Source organism: Apodemus sylvaticus, chromosome 12, assembly GCF_947179515.1.
Source record: "Apodemus sylvaticus chromosome 12, mApoSyl1.1, whole genome shotgun sequence".
NCBI classification, from domain to species: Eukaryota; Metazoa; Chordata; class Mammalia; order Rodentia; family Muridae; genus Apodemus; species Apodemus sylvaticus.
The window spans coordinates 63,064,218-63,081,325 of record NC_067483.1 but is presented as its reverse complement, the minus strand read 5'-3'; the positions used below and the strand labels follow the sequence as shown (position 1 = coordinate 63,081,325).

At 49.0% G+C, this 17,108-nt stretch overlaps 1 protein-coding gene across 1 annotated transcript in view; it reads left to right on the top strand.

Moving 5' to 3' along the window:
• The first annotated feature begins 2,551 nt into the window (after positions 1-2,551).
• Positions 2,552-17,108, top strand: part of Qsox1 (quiescin sulfhydryl oxidase 1) — a 37,367-nt gene continuing 22,810 nt past the window's right edge. The window contains exons 1-2 of the mRNA XM_052200519.1: positions 2,552-2,904; positions 11,272-11,372. Coding sequence (XP_052056479.1) covers positions 2,631-2,904; positions 11,272-11,372 — 375 coding nt within the window. The 5' untranslated portion in view covers positions 2,552-2,630. The remainder of the gene's footprint in view (positions 2,905-11,271; positions 11,373-17,108) is intronic.

Sequence of the window (17,108 nt, the reverse complement as noted above, 5' to 3'; positions counted from 1 at the left end):
TGGAAACCCCAGACATTATAAACCCCAGTCCTAATCTTTTTTGGCTTCTCTATCAAGGAACTCTCTATGCTTTATTCAAATCCTTTGTATTCTTTTCCATTTCTGATTTTCTAAGATATGGAGACAAGCCAATCTTTGTACATTTCTCTTCCCTGTCTTTCCCAGGCACTGGGCCCAATGGTCTCCGCACAACGTCTCTAATTCTCAGGCCTCTGGAGAAGCTAACTATACACCTTTAACAGGAGAGACATGTAAGGTACGTTCTACTGCCACCTGACCAAGCAACTATAGTACTTTCAATCCCTAGAATCCAAAATTCCTAGGAGACATCTTAAGATGAGGGTGAGGCCCAGGTCTACTGGCCTCTAGGATGGATGGCCATGGGGTCACGGAAGACGGTCAGGGACTGAATCCCAGGGAGGAAGCGGTTTGTTCTTTTGTAAGTATTCAAACCTTTATGTGGTCTTCAGCAGTATTACTGACTCAGTTCCTACCATGGAATAGCCTGGGGTCAAAGAGGAATGAACCTTCCAGTTGGTGATGTAATTTCCTTATGTGTTTTAAATGTGAGGCACAGAGAACGTAAATAGTTGAAGGAAGCAAAAGCCCCGCTGTTGGGCCTCTTCCTGGAATGGTCTTACCGTAGACTGTCATGAAGTCCCCTGCCAAATGCCATTCTGGTGTTTCCTCATAAGAACTTCCTTAAAATTGGAACACCCCATGCCCAATCTTGGAGCTCGCATCTTTCAGCTACCTGGTTTCCACAGAGCTAGAAGTCCACATGTACCAGGGTTGGTGATGGTAACACACGCCTTTAATCCCAACACTTGAGAGGCAGATGTAGGAGTATCTCTGTGAGTTCAAGGCCAGCCTGGTCTATGTAGTGAGCTCCAGGATAGCCAGACAGAGAGCTACATAGTAGACCCTGCCTCAAAAAACCAAAAACAAACAGCCCATATACCAACAGCATGAACCTAAGGCTTCTGCCCCTTAGAGACTTAACATTATGCTTCCAGCACCTGGGACCCTAAAATGCTGCCTTCCTAGCAACAGGCAGCACTTAGGCACATAGCCTGAACTGACCCTTTCCCAAGGTCTTCTTTCTAGGAAGAGTGTGCAAGGTTCAGATATACAAAGAAGGCTATTACAATTTTACTTGGAACACAAGAGAGTGGAAACAGGGGGGGAAAGAGGAAGGCAGAACCAGTTACCCTCAAAGCCAACACATTTCACTAGACATCTTGGGGGAATTAAAGAACTCCAGAAAAAAAGAAACTGGCTTCCAGATTATCAGGACGATCTAGATAAAAGGGTAAGAATTTTACCTAATAGTTTGGTTGGTTTTATTTTTGAGATACTATGTAGCCCAAGCTGGCCTGGCATTCACAATGTTCCACCCCAGCCTACAGAGCAGCTGGGATTATAGACATGTCCCGCCATGCCCAGTTGTTTTTTAAGTATACAAACCTATATGTGGTCTTCATCAGTATTACTGACTCAGTCCCTGCAAATATTAAATGTCCCCATCCCTGCCCCTGACCACCTCCTATTATAACCATATCCCCTTGATATTTGTCATTGTTCAATGTACATTTACTTGAGTATCTTCTATCCCCATTGTGAGTTCCACACCCCTCAGTCTTTTAACGCCTCATTCTTAATATCTGGTGCATGACTGGCACCAAGACATTACTCAGTTTCTGATGAAGAAAACTAGTAACACATCTTAAGGGCTTGCCAAGGAGTCACAGAGAAAGCTAACTAACCCAGACATACAAAAGACCAGTGTGACAATCCTGAGGATGACCTAATCCCTTCACGATATCTCACAAGAGACCCTAGGTACAAAAGGTGACCATATCACTTTCATACTTGTGAACACAAGCTTAGTTGATCCGGATACTTGAAAGAACATAGGATAGGAGTATGAGACGGCTTAGGGCAATGTAGCATCTGGGCTGTGGGGAGTCCCACTTGAAGGATTCAACCCAACAAGGGTGGAGGGATGTCAATGCCAAAGAAACCTTGACTCCAGGGCAAGGGAGCCCGCCCAGCGGGCTGTGGGAGAGGGGCGTCGTGTCCGCATGTAGGAAGCCCTCTTAGCAATAGCTCCCTAGACTGTGGGACTCTAGATGCGTGCGTGCTTCTGGCTCCTGTGGGCCTTGACAATCACAATGTCCTACCTCGTGGCTCTTTTCTCCCACCTACTTCGAATTCCCACTGTGAAAACTGCGAGAAGGAGCCCCCTGGAACTTTCCAGGAACAAGGTAAATCTGTAACGACCATTCCAACGGACTCCGCTTCCGTAGGATACGGGGGCCGAGAGCGGCCAAACGTTGCTCCGGCCCCCGCCACGACCTCGAGTGCGGCCTGAGGCCCCGGGTGGCACCCTTTTCTGGACCCAGCTCGGAGGTCTAGCTCATCGGGGGCGGGAACCGGGGAGCGCCTACCTGCCCAGGGACCCTCGCTCCCGCCGCTCAAGCGCTCGCAGGGGCGGTCCCGGGAGTCGGCCCCGCCTCGGGGCGGAGCCTCGTAGCTCCTCCTCGCGGGCGGAGGCTGGAGGTTCGCGGCAGCCTCCGGTTCCCGACTAGTCACAAACTTGAGCGAGGTGAACATTCCAGCCGCCTAGAATGAGGAGGTGCGGTCGCCACTCGGGGCCGCCATCGCTGCTGCTGCTGCTGCTGCTGCTCCCGCCGCTGCTGCTGTCGGGGCCCCGCGCTTACGCGGCCCGGCTCTCAGTGCTCTACTCGTCCTCCGACCCGCTGACGCTGCTGGATGCTGACACCGTGCGTCCGGCTGTGCTCGGCTCCAGTAGCGCCTGGGCGGTGGAGTTCTTCGCCTCCTGGTGTGGCCACTGCATCGCCTTCGCTCCGACGTGGAAGGAGCTTGCTAACGACGTGAAAGGTGAGAAGTGGAGGCCTTCCCCGGCCCACCGGCAGGTCCCGCCGACTGTCCAGCTAGCTCGTCCCCTCCCCTCGCGGCTTCCTTGCCCCATCTCAGCCCCTCCCCTCCCCCAATCCATAGCGTTTAAGTTCTCCCAAGCCGCGTCCCCTCAGTCTTCTGCTCCTGCGTCTTCCTCTGACAAGCCTTTGTCTCTATCCTTCGAGAGGGTTTTCTTGTTCCCTGTGCTCTCCCCCGGGCCTTTCTCCAGGCCAGCTTTGTAGCAGCCCCCTTCTTCGTCCAGCGATCCCTTCTTGCCAACTTTCCTAGCTGTCGAGGTGGGACAGTGCTGGGAAGAGAGTTGACATTCATTCTACCGCCCCCACCACCTTTCTCCACCCCCATGGCAAGTTACCTAGTTGGTGTACACATTTCCTTTCTCGTCCTTATCTTTGAGGTGGATGTCTTTCTTCATCGGGTGGTTTTCCTGTTTGCCTATTTCCGATCCAAGGCCTCTCTTGACCTGCTACCTCTAGTTCCTTAGCTTCCAGGCAACATCCTTATTTCTTCTCTTCTCCTTGGTCTGGGCTCACTTAGACCTTAGCCTTTAACCCCATGAGACAAAACTATATGTAGGCCTGTGATGTGTGACTGGCCCTTGCTCCCATGTTCCAGTCACTGTTATGGATATTCCTGATTCTAAAATGCCAGTTATGGTACCCACTATTCATTTAATTACAGCCTAAGGGGTCGCAGGATAAGAAAACCACAAAACAGATGGAGTTTTTTTAAGTGTGTTGTATTATAGGAATGTTAAAATATTTAAAAACCTTAAGACTTGCAGATTGGGGGGGGGCATGGTAATATAATGGTAATTATTATATCCGGAATGCTTAAATAGTAGGCACTGTACTGTGGACTCGACAGAATTTCCTCTCTGCAGCTTAAAGATCTCTGCTATAGCACACATCTTCCTAATCCCAGTTAAGGGGAGGGGATAAGGGTTGGGAAGGGGTGGGGGAAGGGAAGGGAGGGAGTGGGGGGCAGGAGTGGCATGGTTCTGGGGACTGGTTTCTGATTTTGTCACTTCTCTGTCACATGTGTTCCCTGGTCTGTGGTGCCAGGCAGGGCACTAGCAGAGCTCTTAACCCAAAGTAATGGTTGGATGAGAACTGTAAGCATCTTAGTTAGGGCCAGGCATTTCTAGAGACAGGAAAACTAGAACACCTCAGTCCCCCTTCTGTGCAGTTGATGGTTCTCCACGAGCTCAGATGGGTGTGCCTTTGCTCATATTCATGCTTAGACTTCATCTCCCCCTACCCTGAGCTCCTGGCAAAGTGCTCCCTGAAGTGCTTTCGTGGAACAGTATATATTTATCAAAACATATTTTTTCTTCAAGACAGGGTTTCTCTGTGTAGCCCTGACTGTCTGGGAACTCACTCTGTAGACCAGGTTGACCTTCAACTCACAGAGATCCACCTCTGCCTCTTGGGTGCCACCACTGCCTGTCCCCCAAAATAAGTTTTAGCAGCACTTAGAAGCTCTTTCTTTCCTGCCTCCAATTTATACTTGCCCACATGCCTCTCTGTCCCTATCATCTATATGACCAGTCCTTCACACCATTTCAATGATGTCAGCACATTTAGTCAGGGCAAGAGGGAGAAAGAATGTGGGTTCTGGGACTGCAACACTGCGGGGAAGTTATATCCGAACAGCGCAGGCCCAAACATCAGAAAAGTCCCCAGTCAGTTTCTAAGCTGAGTCTCTGAGAGGTCTCTAAGGGCAACATATGGACTCGCTCTAGAAGGTTCTTGCATTTTAAGAGTGCTAAAGAGAAAGCTTAGCTTCCAGCTGACTTGCCTGCTTGGTCTCTTGCAACCCAGAGATTTTCTTTGAGTTGCATATCCAGGCACGGACACAGCCTGTTTCTATATATAAAATTTACCATTTCCAAAAAGGGTTTTGCATGGAGTGGTAGTCCTCCGAAAAGAAAAACAAATGCAAATCTTAACTGTGAAAGAGAAATGGAGACATCAAAGTCTATGGAGATAAACCAGGAGGAAATGGGAGGTGGGGCTTTCAGTGGAAACTGGGGGTCTCTTTTTGACTGTGGGGGTGAGTCATTCCTTCAGCAAGATTGTCTAGGTGGAGGGCAGGCTCTAGAGTTGGCCTGTAACAGTGAGCAGTGTCTTCCTCAGTTCCCTTTGGAGAGGCTGGGACTTGTCTCAGTTCTGCGCTCTGAGGTTCCCTGAGGAAGCGTGGTCACAGGCTAGCATATGGCTGCCCTCAAACCACTCTGAGTCTCGTCACAGCAGTGGAACCGCCCTCACCGGCTGCTCCCAGTGACTTGAACAGGAGCAGAGAGAGTGTATGGACAATCCTGGGGGCTGGGAAGACGTTTGGAAATCCTGGCCAGCTGGCACCTGGCTGGCTGGGGCTCATTTCTCAGTGCGTTGGATGGTAGGTTCTCCGGGAAGTCGCTACCCGAGGGCAGAGCCCTTGTTCCTGAGAGTCTGTCTGCCCCTTTCTGTTCCAGAGCAGCTCCTGTTTGAGAAAACGATCGGGTCCGATTGGGACCTTCATTACTATTCACTGGCTAATCATTCAGCAAATATTTGTTGAGTCACAAAGCATTGATTGCATAGCAGCTGGGGCAGTGAACTATACATAGCAGGAAAATGGGCAGCAGTATGAAGCCGTGTTTGAAAAAGACAGAGGAGTGGTTCACCTATTTCTTATGGTAGGAATTCAAATAAAGGGACAGTCATGGAGGGATAAGCGGGTAGTCAGGGCTTTACTCAGATGGCTGGCCTCTCATGCCAGCTCTTTGCTACGGACTTTTCATCGCTATTCTAAAAATGGATGATGGAACTCCTCCTCTCCAGACCCTCCACTTATTTAGGCTCTTGATTCTGAAGGTTCGAGTTCAGGACAGTAGCGCACATTGTCTTGAGTCTTTGGCGAGATTCCTGATACATACACCATGGTATGCGTATCAGTGAGTGCTCACAGTTTGAGCCGGGAAACAGCAAAAACGTCCTAAAATGCTGTTAGAAGTTCTTAGGTTTTCTTTTTCCTTAAAGATTTGTCTGCTTCTGCTGGGCAGCGGTGGCACACGCCTTTAATCCTGGCACTTGGGAGGCAGAGGCAGGCGGATTTCTGAGTTCGAGGCCAGCCTGGTCTACAGAGTGAGTTCCAGGACAGCCAGGGCTACACAGAGAAACCCTGTCTCAGAGAAAAAAAAAAAGATTTGTCTGCTTTTATTTTATGTGAGCAAATGTTTTGCCAGCATGTGTGTCTTTGTATCATGTGTCTAACTGATGTCTGGAGGCCAAAGGGGCATTGGGTCTTCTGGTACATAGTTTCAGATGATTGTGAGCTGCCACATCAGTGCTGGGAACCGAACCCAGGTCCTCTGCAAAAACAGCAAGGGCTCTTAACCTGGTTCTTAACAGTTTCTGACTTCCCAGCATAGGCAGGACAAGTGGTGGCTGAATGAAGTAAGGTTATCCAAGTAGGAAAGCAGTTTACATCGAACTGTAGAGCTTGAGCTTTGTAAGACGCACATATTTGAGCTTCAGTGAGCACTGTGGGCCTTTTCTTTACTTCTGGGAGCATGGATGACATCTTGTACTTGTGTACCTGTGATCTCTACCACAGAATATGGTCTAGGGAGGGAACCCACTCATGACAGCCAATGGCCAAAGCCTCACAGGATTCCAAATGATGGTGTGAACAAGAAGACTTGCTGCCTGTGCTCCTCCTGCTTGACTCAGGCCAGGACTGTCCGTCTGGTGTCAGGAGGAGAGGAGGCATTTTGTCTATCTCATGACCTCACTGCCTTCAACAGGGAGCAAGAAAGAGACGTGGCGGTGATGGTGTAGCATTGAGTAGCAGCCCTTATGTAAGGTATGTATGCTTAGATGGGGCAATCAGGAGCCAAGAACAGGCCAGCACCTAGTTACCAGGTCTTACTGGCTCCTGGTGGTTTGTGTAAGTTTGTATTCTTGTCTTGATTAAAGGATCAGGCTTGCTTAACATTCAGAGGTAACATGGTCATTTTTCTTGCCAAGAGTTCTTTGCCATCTAGAACCTGAACTTGCAGTTGGAGCTGCAAGGGGTACTCGTAGGTCCTGGCCCTCCAGAGAGAAGGCATGTGGATCGTACCTGCGTTAGTCAGGTGTTACCATGAGTCATTCTTCTGCCTCTGGGCTCAGGGTTCTTCTTGAAACAAGGAGTCTGGGAGGTGACCCTACCTTGCACTCCAGAACACACCTGTGCAAGGGCAGAGAGGAATTCCCACAAGCTCTCTTCCTTATCCACCATTTCAAAATTGAGACCTCTCTTGGCATCTCTCTTCCTTTCCACTGTCCATTTCCTAGGTACTGTGTTCTGCTGAATTCTAATAAGAGTAGGAAGTCTTTCTCCACATGGGCCAGTTGGGAGGCCAGACACCAGACATCCCCTCTCACTCACAAAGCACCTGGACTGTCCACACAGCTGGCCTGTGCCAGTAGGTCACTCAGATAAAGAACATTTAGTTTAAGTATCTTACTTGATTTTGCTTTTTTTTTTTTTCCTGGGATGGGCTTTCTCTGTATAGCCCTGACTTCCTGGAACTCATCTGGCTTGTTTTGAACTCAGAGATGCACTTGCCTCTGTTGGGCTTAAAGACGTGTTCCACCACTGCCCAGCTAGTTTAAGTATCTGAACTGGATTTTTTTGTGTGATTCTGGAATCCTGTAATGTCTCCATCTTTAACATAGAGTTTCTGATGAGCTGAGTTTGGGGTGTAGCTTTACAGACAAAAGGACTGAAAACAAGAGGACCTAGAAGACAAGCACAAAATGTATTGGCCATTTCATAGTTGCTTTCTTTGTAAGCTTTAGAGTGGTGCTTCAAACCTCCCTAATGCTGCCACCCTTTAATGCAGTTCCTCATGTGGTGGTGACCACACCCATAACATTATTTCAGTGCTACTTCAGAACTAATTTTGCTACTGTTATGAATTATACCATAAATATCCAATACACAGGATATCTGATATTTGACCCCAAAAGGGGTCATGACCCATGGGTTGAAAACCATTGCTCAAGATTTCATTACAATGTTGGCTAAAACTGACCTTTTGTGAGTGTCGCTGTTCTCTCCCCTGATCTCTTGGGAGGTTGATAACTTGGTTTCAACTCAGTGGCATAGAACTTCATGAGCTGTTTGTATTTTGTTCATCTGTTGCTCTTGGTGTATTTTGCTCAGTCTAAACCAGTGGCCTCCTGGAAATTATATTTTACTAGAATCATGAATAGCCAGGTCTACAGTGTTTAGTATACAGTGCATACTATAGATGTATGCGTCATGATGGATTTTCAGGATACTGACATTGAGACACCTGAAAAAAATCCCTTGGTCAGAACTTAACTACTACCTAACAGGCCCCAGTGTTCACCTCCACCACCCTGTGAGATTGGAGCAGGTCAGAAGAGGCACTGGTTTCCTTTCATAGAGCACAGGTAATCAAGGTGTAAAGAAAGCAAGGCAAGCCTGGTGAGCGACACATGCCTTTAACCCCAGCACTTGGGCAGCAGAGGAACATGGATCTCGATGAGTTAGAGGTCAGCCTGGCCCATGTATTGAGTTCCGGGCCAGCCAAGGTTACATGGTGACACCCTGCGTGTGTGTGTGTGTGTGTGTGTGTGTGTGTGTTTGTGTGTGTGTAGGGGGGTGACAGATAGCAAAAGCAAGTTCAACCATCATCTTTCCTCTTGTCCCCCACCTCTGACCTTACCTTGTCCTCTCTGGATCCCTATTAGAAAGCCAATATTGAAACTGTTCTCTGAATTCTGGGATTAGCTCCAAGGCTCGAATCCTGGGTTCAGATCTTAGATTTACCATCATTAGCTTATCATACCTTGGGCTTCATTTATCTGATCTGTTTTATAGTTAAGGAAAGCAAATTTGGAGATAAATGCTTTAGTACTTCCTCATTGGGTTGTTGAGAATACTAAGCTAGATAAAATTGAGCACACAATAAACTTACTACCTGTGCTGATAGTGTGTAATCCTTTCAGTAAACTTGAAGTCCAGGTCACTGTCCGGTATGGAGAAAGTATAATTATTTCCTCCATTTTTTTCTAAGAGAAGGCTATAATTGGAGCAAGAACATAAGTATAAAGGTAATGCCCTCACTCTCGTACAGTGGGGGGAGGAACAAGTAAGCTGGTCTTGCCTCATAGGCCTCTCAAGCCGTGAGGCTCCTGGTCTATATCCCCACTGGCAGATAAGGGTGTGATTGTGATAGTCGCGGGGGATGGTGGCCGTGAAGTGTAAAGATGCAGAACGTCCTGTTCGGTCCACTTCCTCCCTGGTGTGTAATGATATTTCTTGAGGATAGCTGGGCCTTTCCCGTAAGTCTCTCCAGAACAAAGTTCTGCCCTAGAGGCAGAACAAAAGCTACTAAGCTCAGAGTGTGTGGATGGCTCTAGGTGATGACCTGTGTACCTCACTAGCCCCAAGCCTTCCTTTGACAGGGGCACAAAAGGGACTTAATATTCTCTCACCTGTGATTCAATGTGGAACTCTGGACTTGGGTAAGGGTGACCATTGCCTTTTGTGACTTTGCTCTTTCTTTAAGGCAGTGGTTCTCATCCTATGGGTCATGACCCCTTTGGAAGTCAAATAACCCTTTTATAGGGGTCACCTAAGGCCTTCTGAAAACATAAATATTTACATTATAATTCATAACAGCAGCGCAATTTCAGTTATGAAATAGCAATGAAAATAATGTTATGGTTGGGGGATTATCACAGGATGAGGAACTGTATTGAAGGGTTACAGCATGAGGAAGGTTGAGAGGCACTGCTCCAAGGGATGAAGCCATCATGAATGAACCCAAGTATTATCACAGGAGACTGCTTTAACTCCACCCACTACCTAGACTGAGGCTGGAACCAAAGAGAACATGTTCTAGCACAGAGCTACCAAGAACAGAGCCAGTCCCTGGTCTGAGCTGAGTGCCTACTATGTGCTGGGTTAGGGTTGTTGGGCATCAGGAGGTCTAAAAAGTCAAAAGACAGTAAGAGATGAACACTCTAGCCATTATGTGGGTCCTGGGACCTTAGGCACATGAGGCAGCTCTTCCAGCTGAGTTGGAGCTGACAACGGGAGTTTTCAAGGAAGGTGAACAGGGGGGCTGCAGAGAGGCCCTTGTGTTTGGGGAGTACCTGGAGATAAGTGAGACGCATGCTCTCAGGGAAGAAAGAAACCTTTGGCTTTGCTTTGGAGAAATGCTAAGAGGGAACTAAATATGTGGACAGAGGACAGATGTAAAGACACTCAGAATTACCAAGGAGTCTAGAGGAGAGGGCAGCACCCTTAAAACCACGGGCAGAACGGACTCGTCGGTAGCTGGAGAGGCTGGCGAAGCAGGCACACATTAGAACCTATATTAGAGGTAGGATGTCTGACGTTATCCCAGGAGACCCTCTGTGGGAAACGCTTGGAGGGGAAGTAGAGAAACCAGAGCAGGGGTCCTGGCCACTTAGGACAGACAAGAAAGTGACAGCTTTAGTAGGGGAAGACATTCAGGAGCAAAGAGAAGACAGGATTTAGAGTCAGGTTAGCAAATTGCTGTGGACAAGCTACTGACTGTTCCTAGTGGGAGGCTAGAAAAGCCCATGCCCAACCCCCAGCGCTGATCTCCTTAGTGCCTCAGATTCTGCAAGTGCTTTTAATTTGACACTGGCCATGCTTTCTCAAGGTTTATGTAACTCTGCGGCTCATTGGGGGCCTGACCTGAGTCAGAGCTCAGGGTAGTTGTTTAATACGAACTGATTTCCTGTTGGTTTCTGCTCTATGCTATTATTTGCTCTGCCAGTTACTTTCTCAGAGAGAAACCTCTAGACCTAGGGCCTGAAGGGAAGACACGACCAATCTTCCCAGCTTCCCCATGCCTCTTTTCTGGAAGGATCCTGGATCTCCTGCTTTCTTCCACCCCTAGGATTTGTGTCTCTGTTTGGGCTAGGTACCTGGAGGCTTGCGGAAGGTTCCCCGAGACCTTTTGACTCTCTGGGAGCTGACCAACTTCTTATGCAGCTCTTCAGGGATGAGGGGTTCTAGGGGCTACACTCCTCATTCATCTTTCTTTAGCTCCTCCAACCCCACACCACATTCCAATCAGTACTTGGGAAATTCAAATGCAAACGCAAGGCCGCATACCATGTTCTTTAACTGCATCCCCCTAAGCGAAGACTGAGGGAAGGAAGTGTCTCTGAGGTCATTTTCAGAAGAAAGCTTGACTTTGCTCATGGGAGTTAATGGCTGTGGGGTTTGGATGGAAGAACAGCAGAAGGTGCCAGCTTCTTGTGCTTACTGGGGTCTTCTTTGTCTTTTCAGACTGGAGGCCAGCACTCAATCTTGCTGTCCTGGACTGTGCTGAGGAGACCAACAGTGCTGTCTGCAGAGAGTTCAACATCGCTGGCTTCCCCACTGTGAGGGTAGGTGAAGGGGGAGCTGGACTTGAGCCGTTCTGGCTGAGCACATAATCCTCTCTTCTGCATTTCCCTGGCACCTCCCTGGACTGCTGAGCTCTGAGGCACCTCCAAAGTCCTAGTCCCTGGAGCACCGTCCCTCCTTCTGATGAGGCGTCTGTTTTAGAGACACAGGCAGAAAAGAAAATGGTGTGTCCTCGTTCTAAGAAAGTCTGTCTTTATGGAGGAGAGGACATATGCTAATGTTGGCCAGGGTAGATCCCAGGAGTGAGTGAAGTAGTTGTAACATAGGCTAGTGAGGGCTGCTGCCTCTCAAGGTCCTTGTTAATTTTCCTTACTTCTGACCCCCAACTTTTGGAGGTCTGATTGTAGTCTAAAACCAGGACACAGGCTCTGACCCCTGTGTGGGCAGGATCATCCTTGGGGACCTGATGGTTCTTCAGAGACACTGGAATGCTTCATTCTCATCAAGCAAGAGCCTTGACCCTTGACCCACGGGAGCTTCAGAGTGGCTTAAAGGGACAGCCTCACCCCCACAGTCACAATGTGCAGTGTGCCAAGTGGCTTCCAGCGACGGAAGTCACCAACAGCCACAGCATGAGGGTTCTCCTACCAACTCTGGCAGGATGACATGAGCTCTCTGATGATCCCCTGTCAAGGATCACAGGACAACAATTTTCTAAAATAAGTTATTTATTTTAATTTTATATGCATTGGTGTTTTGCCTCCATGTAGGTCTATGGAACTAGAGTTATAGACCTTTATGAGCTTCTAGGTCCGTGCTGGGAGTTGAACCCAGGTCCTCAGGAAGAGCAGCTTTTAACCAATGAACCGTCTCTCTAGCCCCTCCATTTTAATAACTGTACAATCGCCATAGTTCTTAAGAGCTCTCCACAGCCCAGAATAATACAGTTGAAGCAGTTAGGATAGGGTAAGGGCCCTCCCAGGGCTCAGCCCTGCCCACCAGAATGATATCTAGATAAGCAGTTTGTCTACAACCATTAGAACTATCAGGAGATGCCTTTGAAGGCTGAAATGCCAAGTATTGTCCCTGGAACAAGATATCTCTGAGCTCAAGGACCTTAAGTTTCAGTCAGATCCACTCTGGATCTGCATGGGCAGGAACTCAGCCTGCCCATGCAGCGGTTTTATCTCCAGGAGTGCTAACCTCTGACCCCCACTAGACTCAGAGCTCCCCATCTCAGAGGCATCACTTCCTAAATGGTCACCACTTTAGATCAGGGCCCTGCCCTAATACCAGGCTGCTTTGGGGAACAGTGTGGCAAAACAGTGCCTACTGCCACATCACCCAGGGAGGCTCTTATCAGTCACCTCTCTAAATAGAAAACCTCCCTGGCAAGGACACTGCTTGGCCTCAGCCCCAAGATACGTAACAGGACTTCCGTGAGAAGGCTGTCTTTGTGCGGAGCCGGAGTGGGCAGTGCTAGGTGGTAACGCTATGGGGACGCCAGTGTGGCATCAGGAGCCGTCTTCCACAGGCTCATGGGTCCTCTGAGTCCTGCACACTGTCTGACCCTCGGGGAGACCATTTAGGACATCCAGCTGGGGTTCTGCAAGGCTGATGCATGGAGCTGTCTGATCTGCTGGGGAGGAGCCAGGCCCCTGGGCGTGAGGAGGCAGCCCAGGCAGTGGCAGGTCCGGAGGCTTCTCAGCACCTGCCTAAGTCACGAAGTACACGCAGCCTGGATGCCTCGAGTGATTAATCACCTTACCTGCCCAGCTGGCTGTGGGAGAGCCTGGGAGGGACCTCACCCAGTCGCTCTGGCTTTCCCCTGTTTCCAGACAGGTAGCACCTGGCAGGGCCAGTTCAGGAGACAGATGTCCATTTCCTAAGCTCTGTCTGGCCTCCCTTGGCAAGGCTTTCTATGACTTCCCTGAGGAGCCTACTGCTTAGTTTCATCTATAGCCAAATGGTTCAAGCTGTTGGTAAACCTCTTAGAGTCTAAAAGACTCTAGGCAGTACCTTTGAAATGATTTCTTCCTGTGGCTTGCAAGTTACTGGTTGTATTTACTAAATTGACTACTAGGTTGCTTCTAGTGTGTTTTAAAACAGTACTCATACATATTTCAGTTTCCAAAGTCTTGCTTATGAAAGCGTGAAGTGCCTGTAGACACCTTGGCCAGGCATCCTAAAAAGCAGAGCAGATTTGAAAAGTCAGCCAGCCAGCCAGCCAGTCAGACGGCCCCGCTGCCTGCCTGCTGCCCTGTGGGGCCCAGAGCCCGTCCTTGCTCACTACCCACGAGGCTGGGAGAGCCCCAGGTGAGGACCCATGTTGGGTAGGGACCCTCACATGTAGAGAGTTTTGCTGGTGTGATAGGGACATACCCACACAAGTCTGACCACCACAGTGGTGACATGTGTCACTGTCCCTTTTCTCTGCCTTCAGCACCTTGGCACACGTTAAACTTCCACTATCCCAGCCAGTTTAGAAAATAACTAGCCCTAAAGGTCAGGATCCTGTTCCATCAGGTCCCCATCAGGTCCCCATCAGGCTGGAGCAGAATGCCTCTGGGAGAAGACCGAGAGGGAGGAGGTGAGCTGGCAGTAGGTTTTGTCTGAACAGACCCTGGAGCCAGAGGAGTGCCCCTCATTGTGTGGGGAAGGCCTATTTAGTGAGAATTACATGGAAAAGTACAGCCGAGAGTCTTCTCTCTGACATGACACTGTCACTTGCTAAGAGTGCCGTGTAGGAAGAAAGGTCTTACCTGTGGAATTCCCCAGGCACTGGCATTGGGGGGTGAGGGGTGGTAGATCTTAGTTGTCCTCTTGTTTCCTGATCTGATGGTAGTTTCTGTGTGGAGGGCACATCCTAGGAATCCTCTGAAATAGCAGCTGTTGAGGGGTCTGTCAGCTGGGTGCACAAGCCTGTGTTCCCAACTGGGGAAAGGCTGGGAACAACTGGCACAGGACACAGATGGACAGTTGGTTGGAGGCAGGGAGTGGTCTGTGTGGTGAATGTTGGGGGAGTTGGCCTCTCTTCCTGGGCGTTCACCTGCTCATCAAAGAGGACTTCCTGTGGGAGAGGGCTCCAAACGCGTGTAAGGATGGGCGGAGTCTGATCAGGACAGGGGAGCGTGGGCAGGAAGGTGAGAGCTAGGCCCTATTGTGAGCAGAACTAGCATGTGGTGTGGCATTCTGGCTGAGGGTGAAGTCCTGGAGCAAGGGAGGAGGAGCCAGGCAGTAGGAGGAGCACTTGTGGAGCGCAGAGCCTGGACTGTTACTCTGTAAGCTCCTACTGGAACCCTGTGGCTCGAGGGTGCGGGGTCTCAGGGCGACAGAGACAAATCAGGTATCCCTGTTCTCTGAGGAATGGGCGTGGGTTCCCCTTTCCATTGTCACCGCCGCCTTCCAGACATCTTCTACACTGACCCTCCCTGGCACTGAGCTTAAGTAACTAAGACTGTCACTCTTTCTGAGCTCATTATAAAATACTTGAAGACCTAATTATGTTTCTGAAACCTGGTCCTATACACTTGGCTCCAGTGCCACCACGAGTCACTCCTGCAACTTGTGCATTCTGTTCAGCTGTGCTGGTTCCTGGTGTCTTGTCTTGAGCAAACAGCAGCCCTGCTGTTGTGGAAAGACCAGAACTCACAGGAGCAGCAAGTCGGGGGAGGCAGGAGCTCCTTCTGTGTCTTATGTTGACAGATGAAAAGAAAGAAGTGGCTTGGAGAGATGCCTCGATGATTAAGAGCCTTGTTGGCTCTTGCAGGGGACCCAGGTCCAGTTCTCAGCATGGTGGCCTAAAAACATCCTGAACCCCAGGGGATCCAGTGCCCTCTTCTGACCTCTGCAAGCATCAGACACATGCATGGTATATATGCATGCATGTGGGTAAAACACATATACACATAAAATAATAGGGGAGAGAGAGAGAGCTAGTGAGAGAGAGGGAGGGAGAGAGAAACAGAGAGAGAGAGAAACAGAGAGAGAAACAGAGAGTGACAGACAGACAGACAGACTGACTGACTGACTGACTGTTAATAAATGAACTGCTCCCTGCTCTCAGAGAAAAGACTCAGTCCTGGATGCTTGGATGCTCTGTTAATTATTCTCAAGGGTAATTGACCTCAGATGGCACACACCTCCATGGCTGACTTAATGAGGCTACATTTTCCTAAGGACAAAAATGTGCCCTGACTAGATTTCCACTTGAGCCTTCAAGATAAGGAATGGGCCATCACTGCCAGATTGGACAGAGGCCTGCTAAGCAGCTAAGGGTGCCAGACACTGTCCATACCTGGCACAGCAGGGCTTGCAACAGCGTATAAGCTGTCAGTGCTACCCAAGTCAGGCAGACAGGCGGGTGGCTGTCTTAGTCACTGCTCTATTGTGGTGAAGAGACACCATGACCAAGGCAACTCTTAGAAAGTATGTAGTTGGAGGCTTGCTTACAGTTTTAAAGGGTTAGTCCATTATCATCGCTGGGGAGCATGGTGGCGTGTAGGTAGGCATGATGCTGGAAAAGTAGTTGTGTGCTACATCTTCATCTGCAGGCAGTGAAAGAGAGGGGGACAGGCAAGCAGACAGACAGACACTGGGCCTGATTTGGACTTTTGAAACTTCAAAGCCCCCTCCCACTGACATACTTTCTCCAAAAAGGCCACACCCACTCCAACAAAGCCACACACTCTAATCCTTCTCAAATAGTGCCACTCCCTGATAACTGAGCATTCAAATATATGAGCCTATGGGGCCCTTCTTATTCAAGCCACCACGGTGGGTAACTGGATACAAAGTTCAGGTTGAAGCTCACTGTAGTAGGAGTGTGTGGAGCGGTGGAAGATCAGTTTGGGTTCAGATTTTGAAAGGAAGGCCTTGAATGTATTGAGTTTGGATCGTACTCATAGGCCATGTGGAACTGAAGAGGAATCCCATAATTATGCCTTAGAGAAGGAAACATAGTGGCAAGATAGTTGAACAACAGATTGAGAGAATAGTAGTTCTTTTATTTTTAATTAGTGTGTGTGTGTGTGTGTGTGTGTGTGTGTGTGTGTCTGTTCCTGCATTTGGAGGTCAGAGGAACTTTCAGCAGTCACTTCTCTACCATCTAGGTCCTCGGGATCAAATTCAGGCTTTCAAAGTTGGCGGCAAACTCCTTTGCCTGTTGAGCCGCCTCACTGGCTGAGGACTAACATTTCTGACTCAGGAAGAGAAAGCAAATAGAAACTAAAGTAATAACCCAGGACCCAAGTTTTCACCTGTTGGCTCTGGTTTAGACAAGGCGAGAGGGCTGTTGAGTTATCCCCAAGGCAGAGCCGCAGAACTCTCCAGATAACTGGATGCCCCCATTCCCTGTAGCCAAGGGAAATGCCACAGCAGGGAGAGGGCTGATTGCTGGGTGAGATAAGACACCGGTGCAGACAGATGTTGAAGGAGGGCTCACTCAACATTGGTGTGTGGGCACGGGACCTTCACACCTCCGTGGAATTTAGTAGATGGAACAAGAAGTCTAGGGCAGGTGAGTATCGGAGACACAAGGCAGTAAATGTGTTGGACAAAGTGAATGACTTGGTAACAGAGAGCGGTAGGTTTGTTCTTCATTCATTCATTCGTTCATTTGAAAGCATAAACAGAGCCCTTTCCTCCCAACGGTGCCTATAAGGACGCCTTAAACACAGAATGATCAGATCTGATGTGGAGCAGCAGGAGACACTAAGAGCAGCAGACGGGAATTAATGACGGTGGTACAGGAAGAAGTCAGGACAAAGGCTAACTGT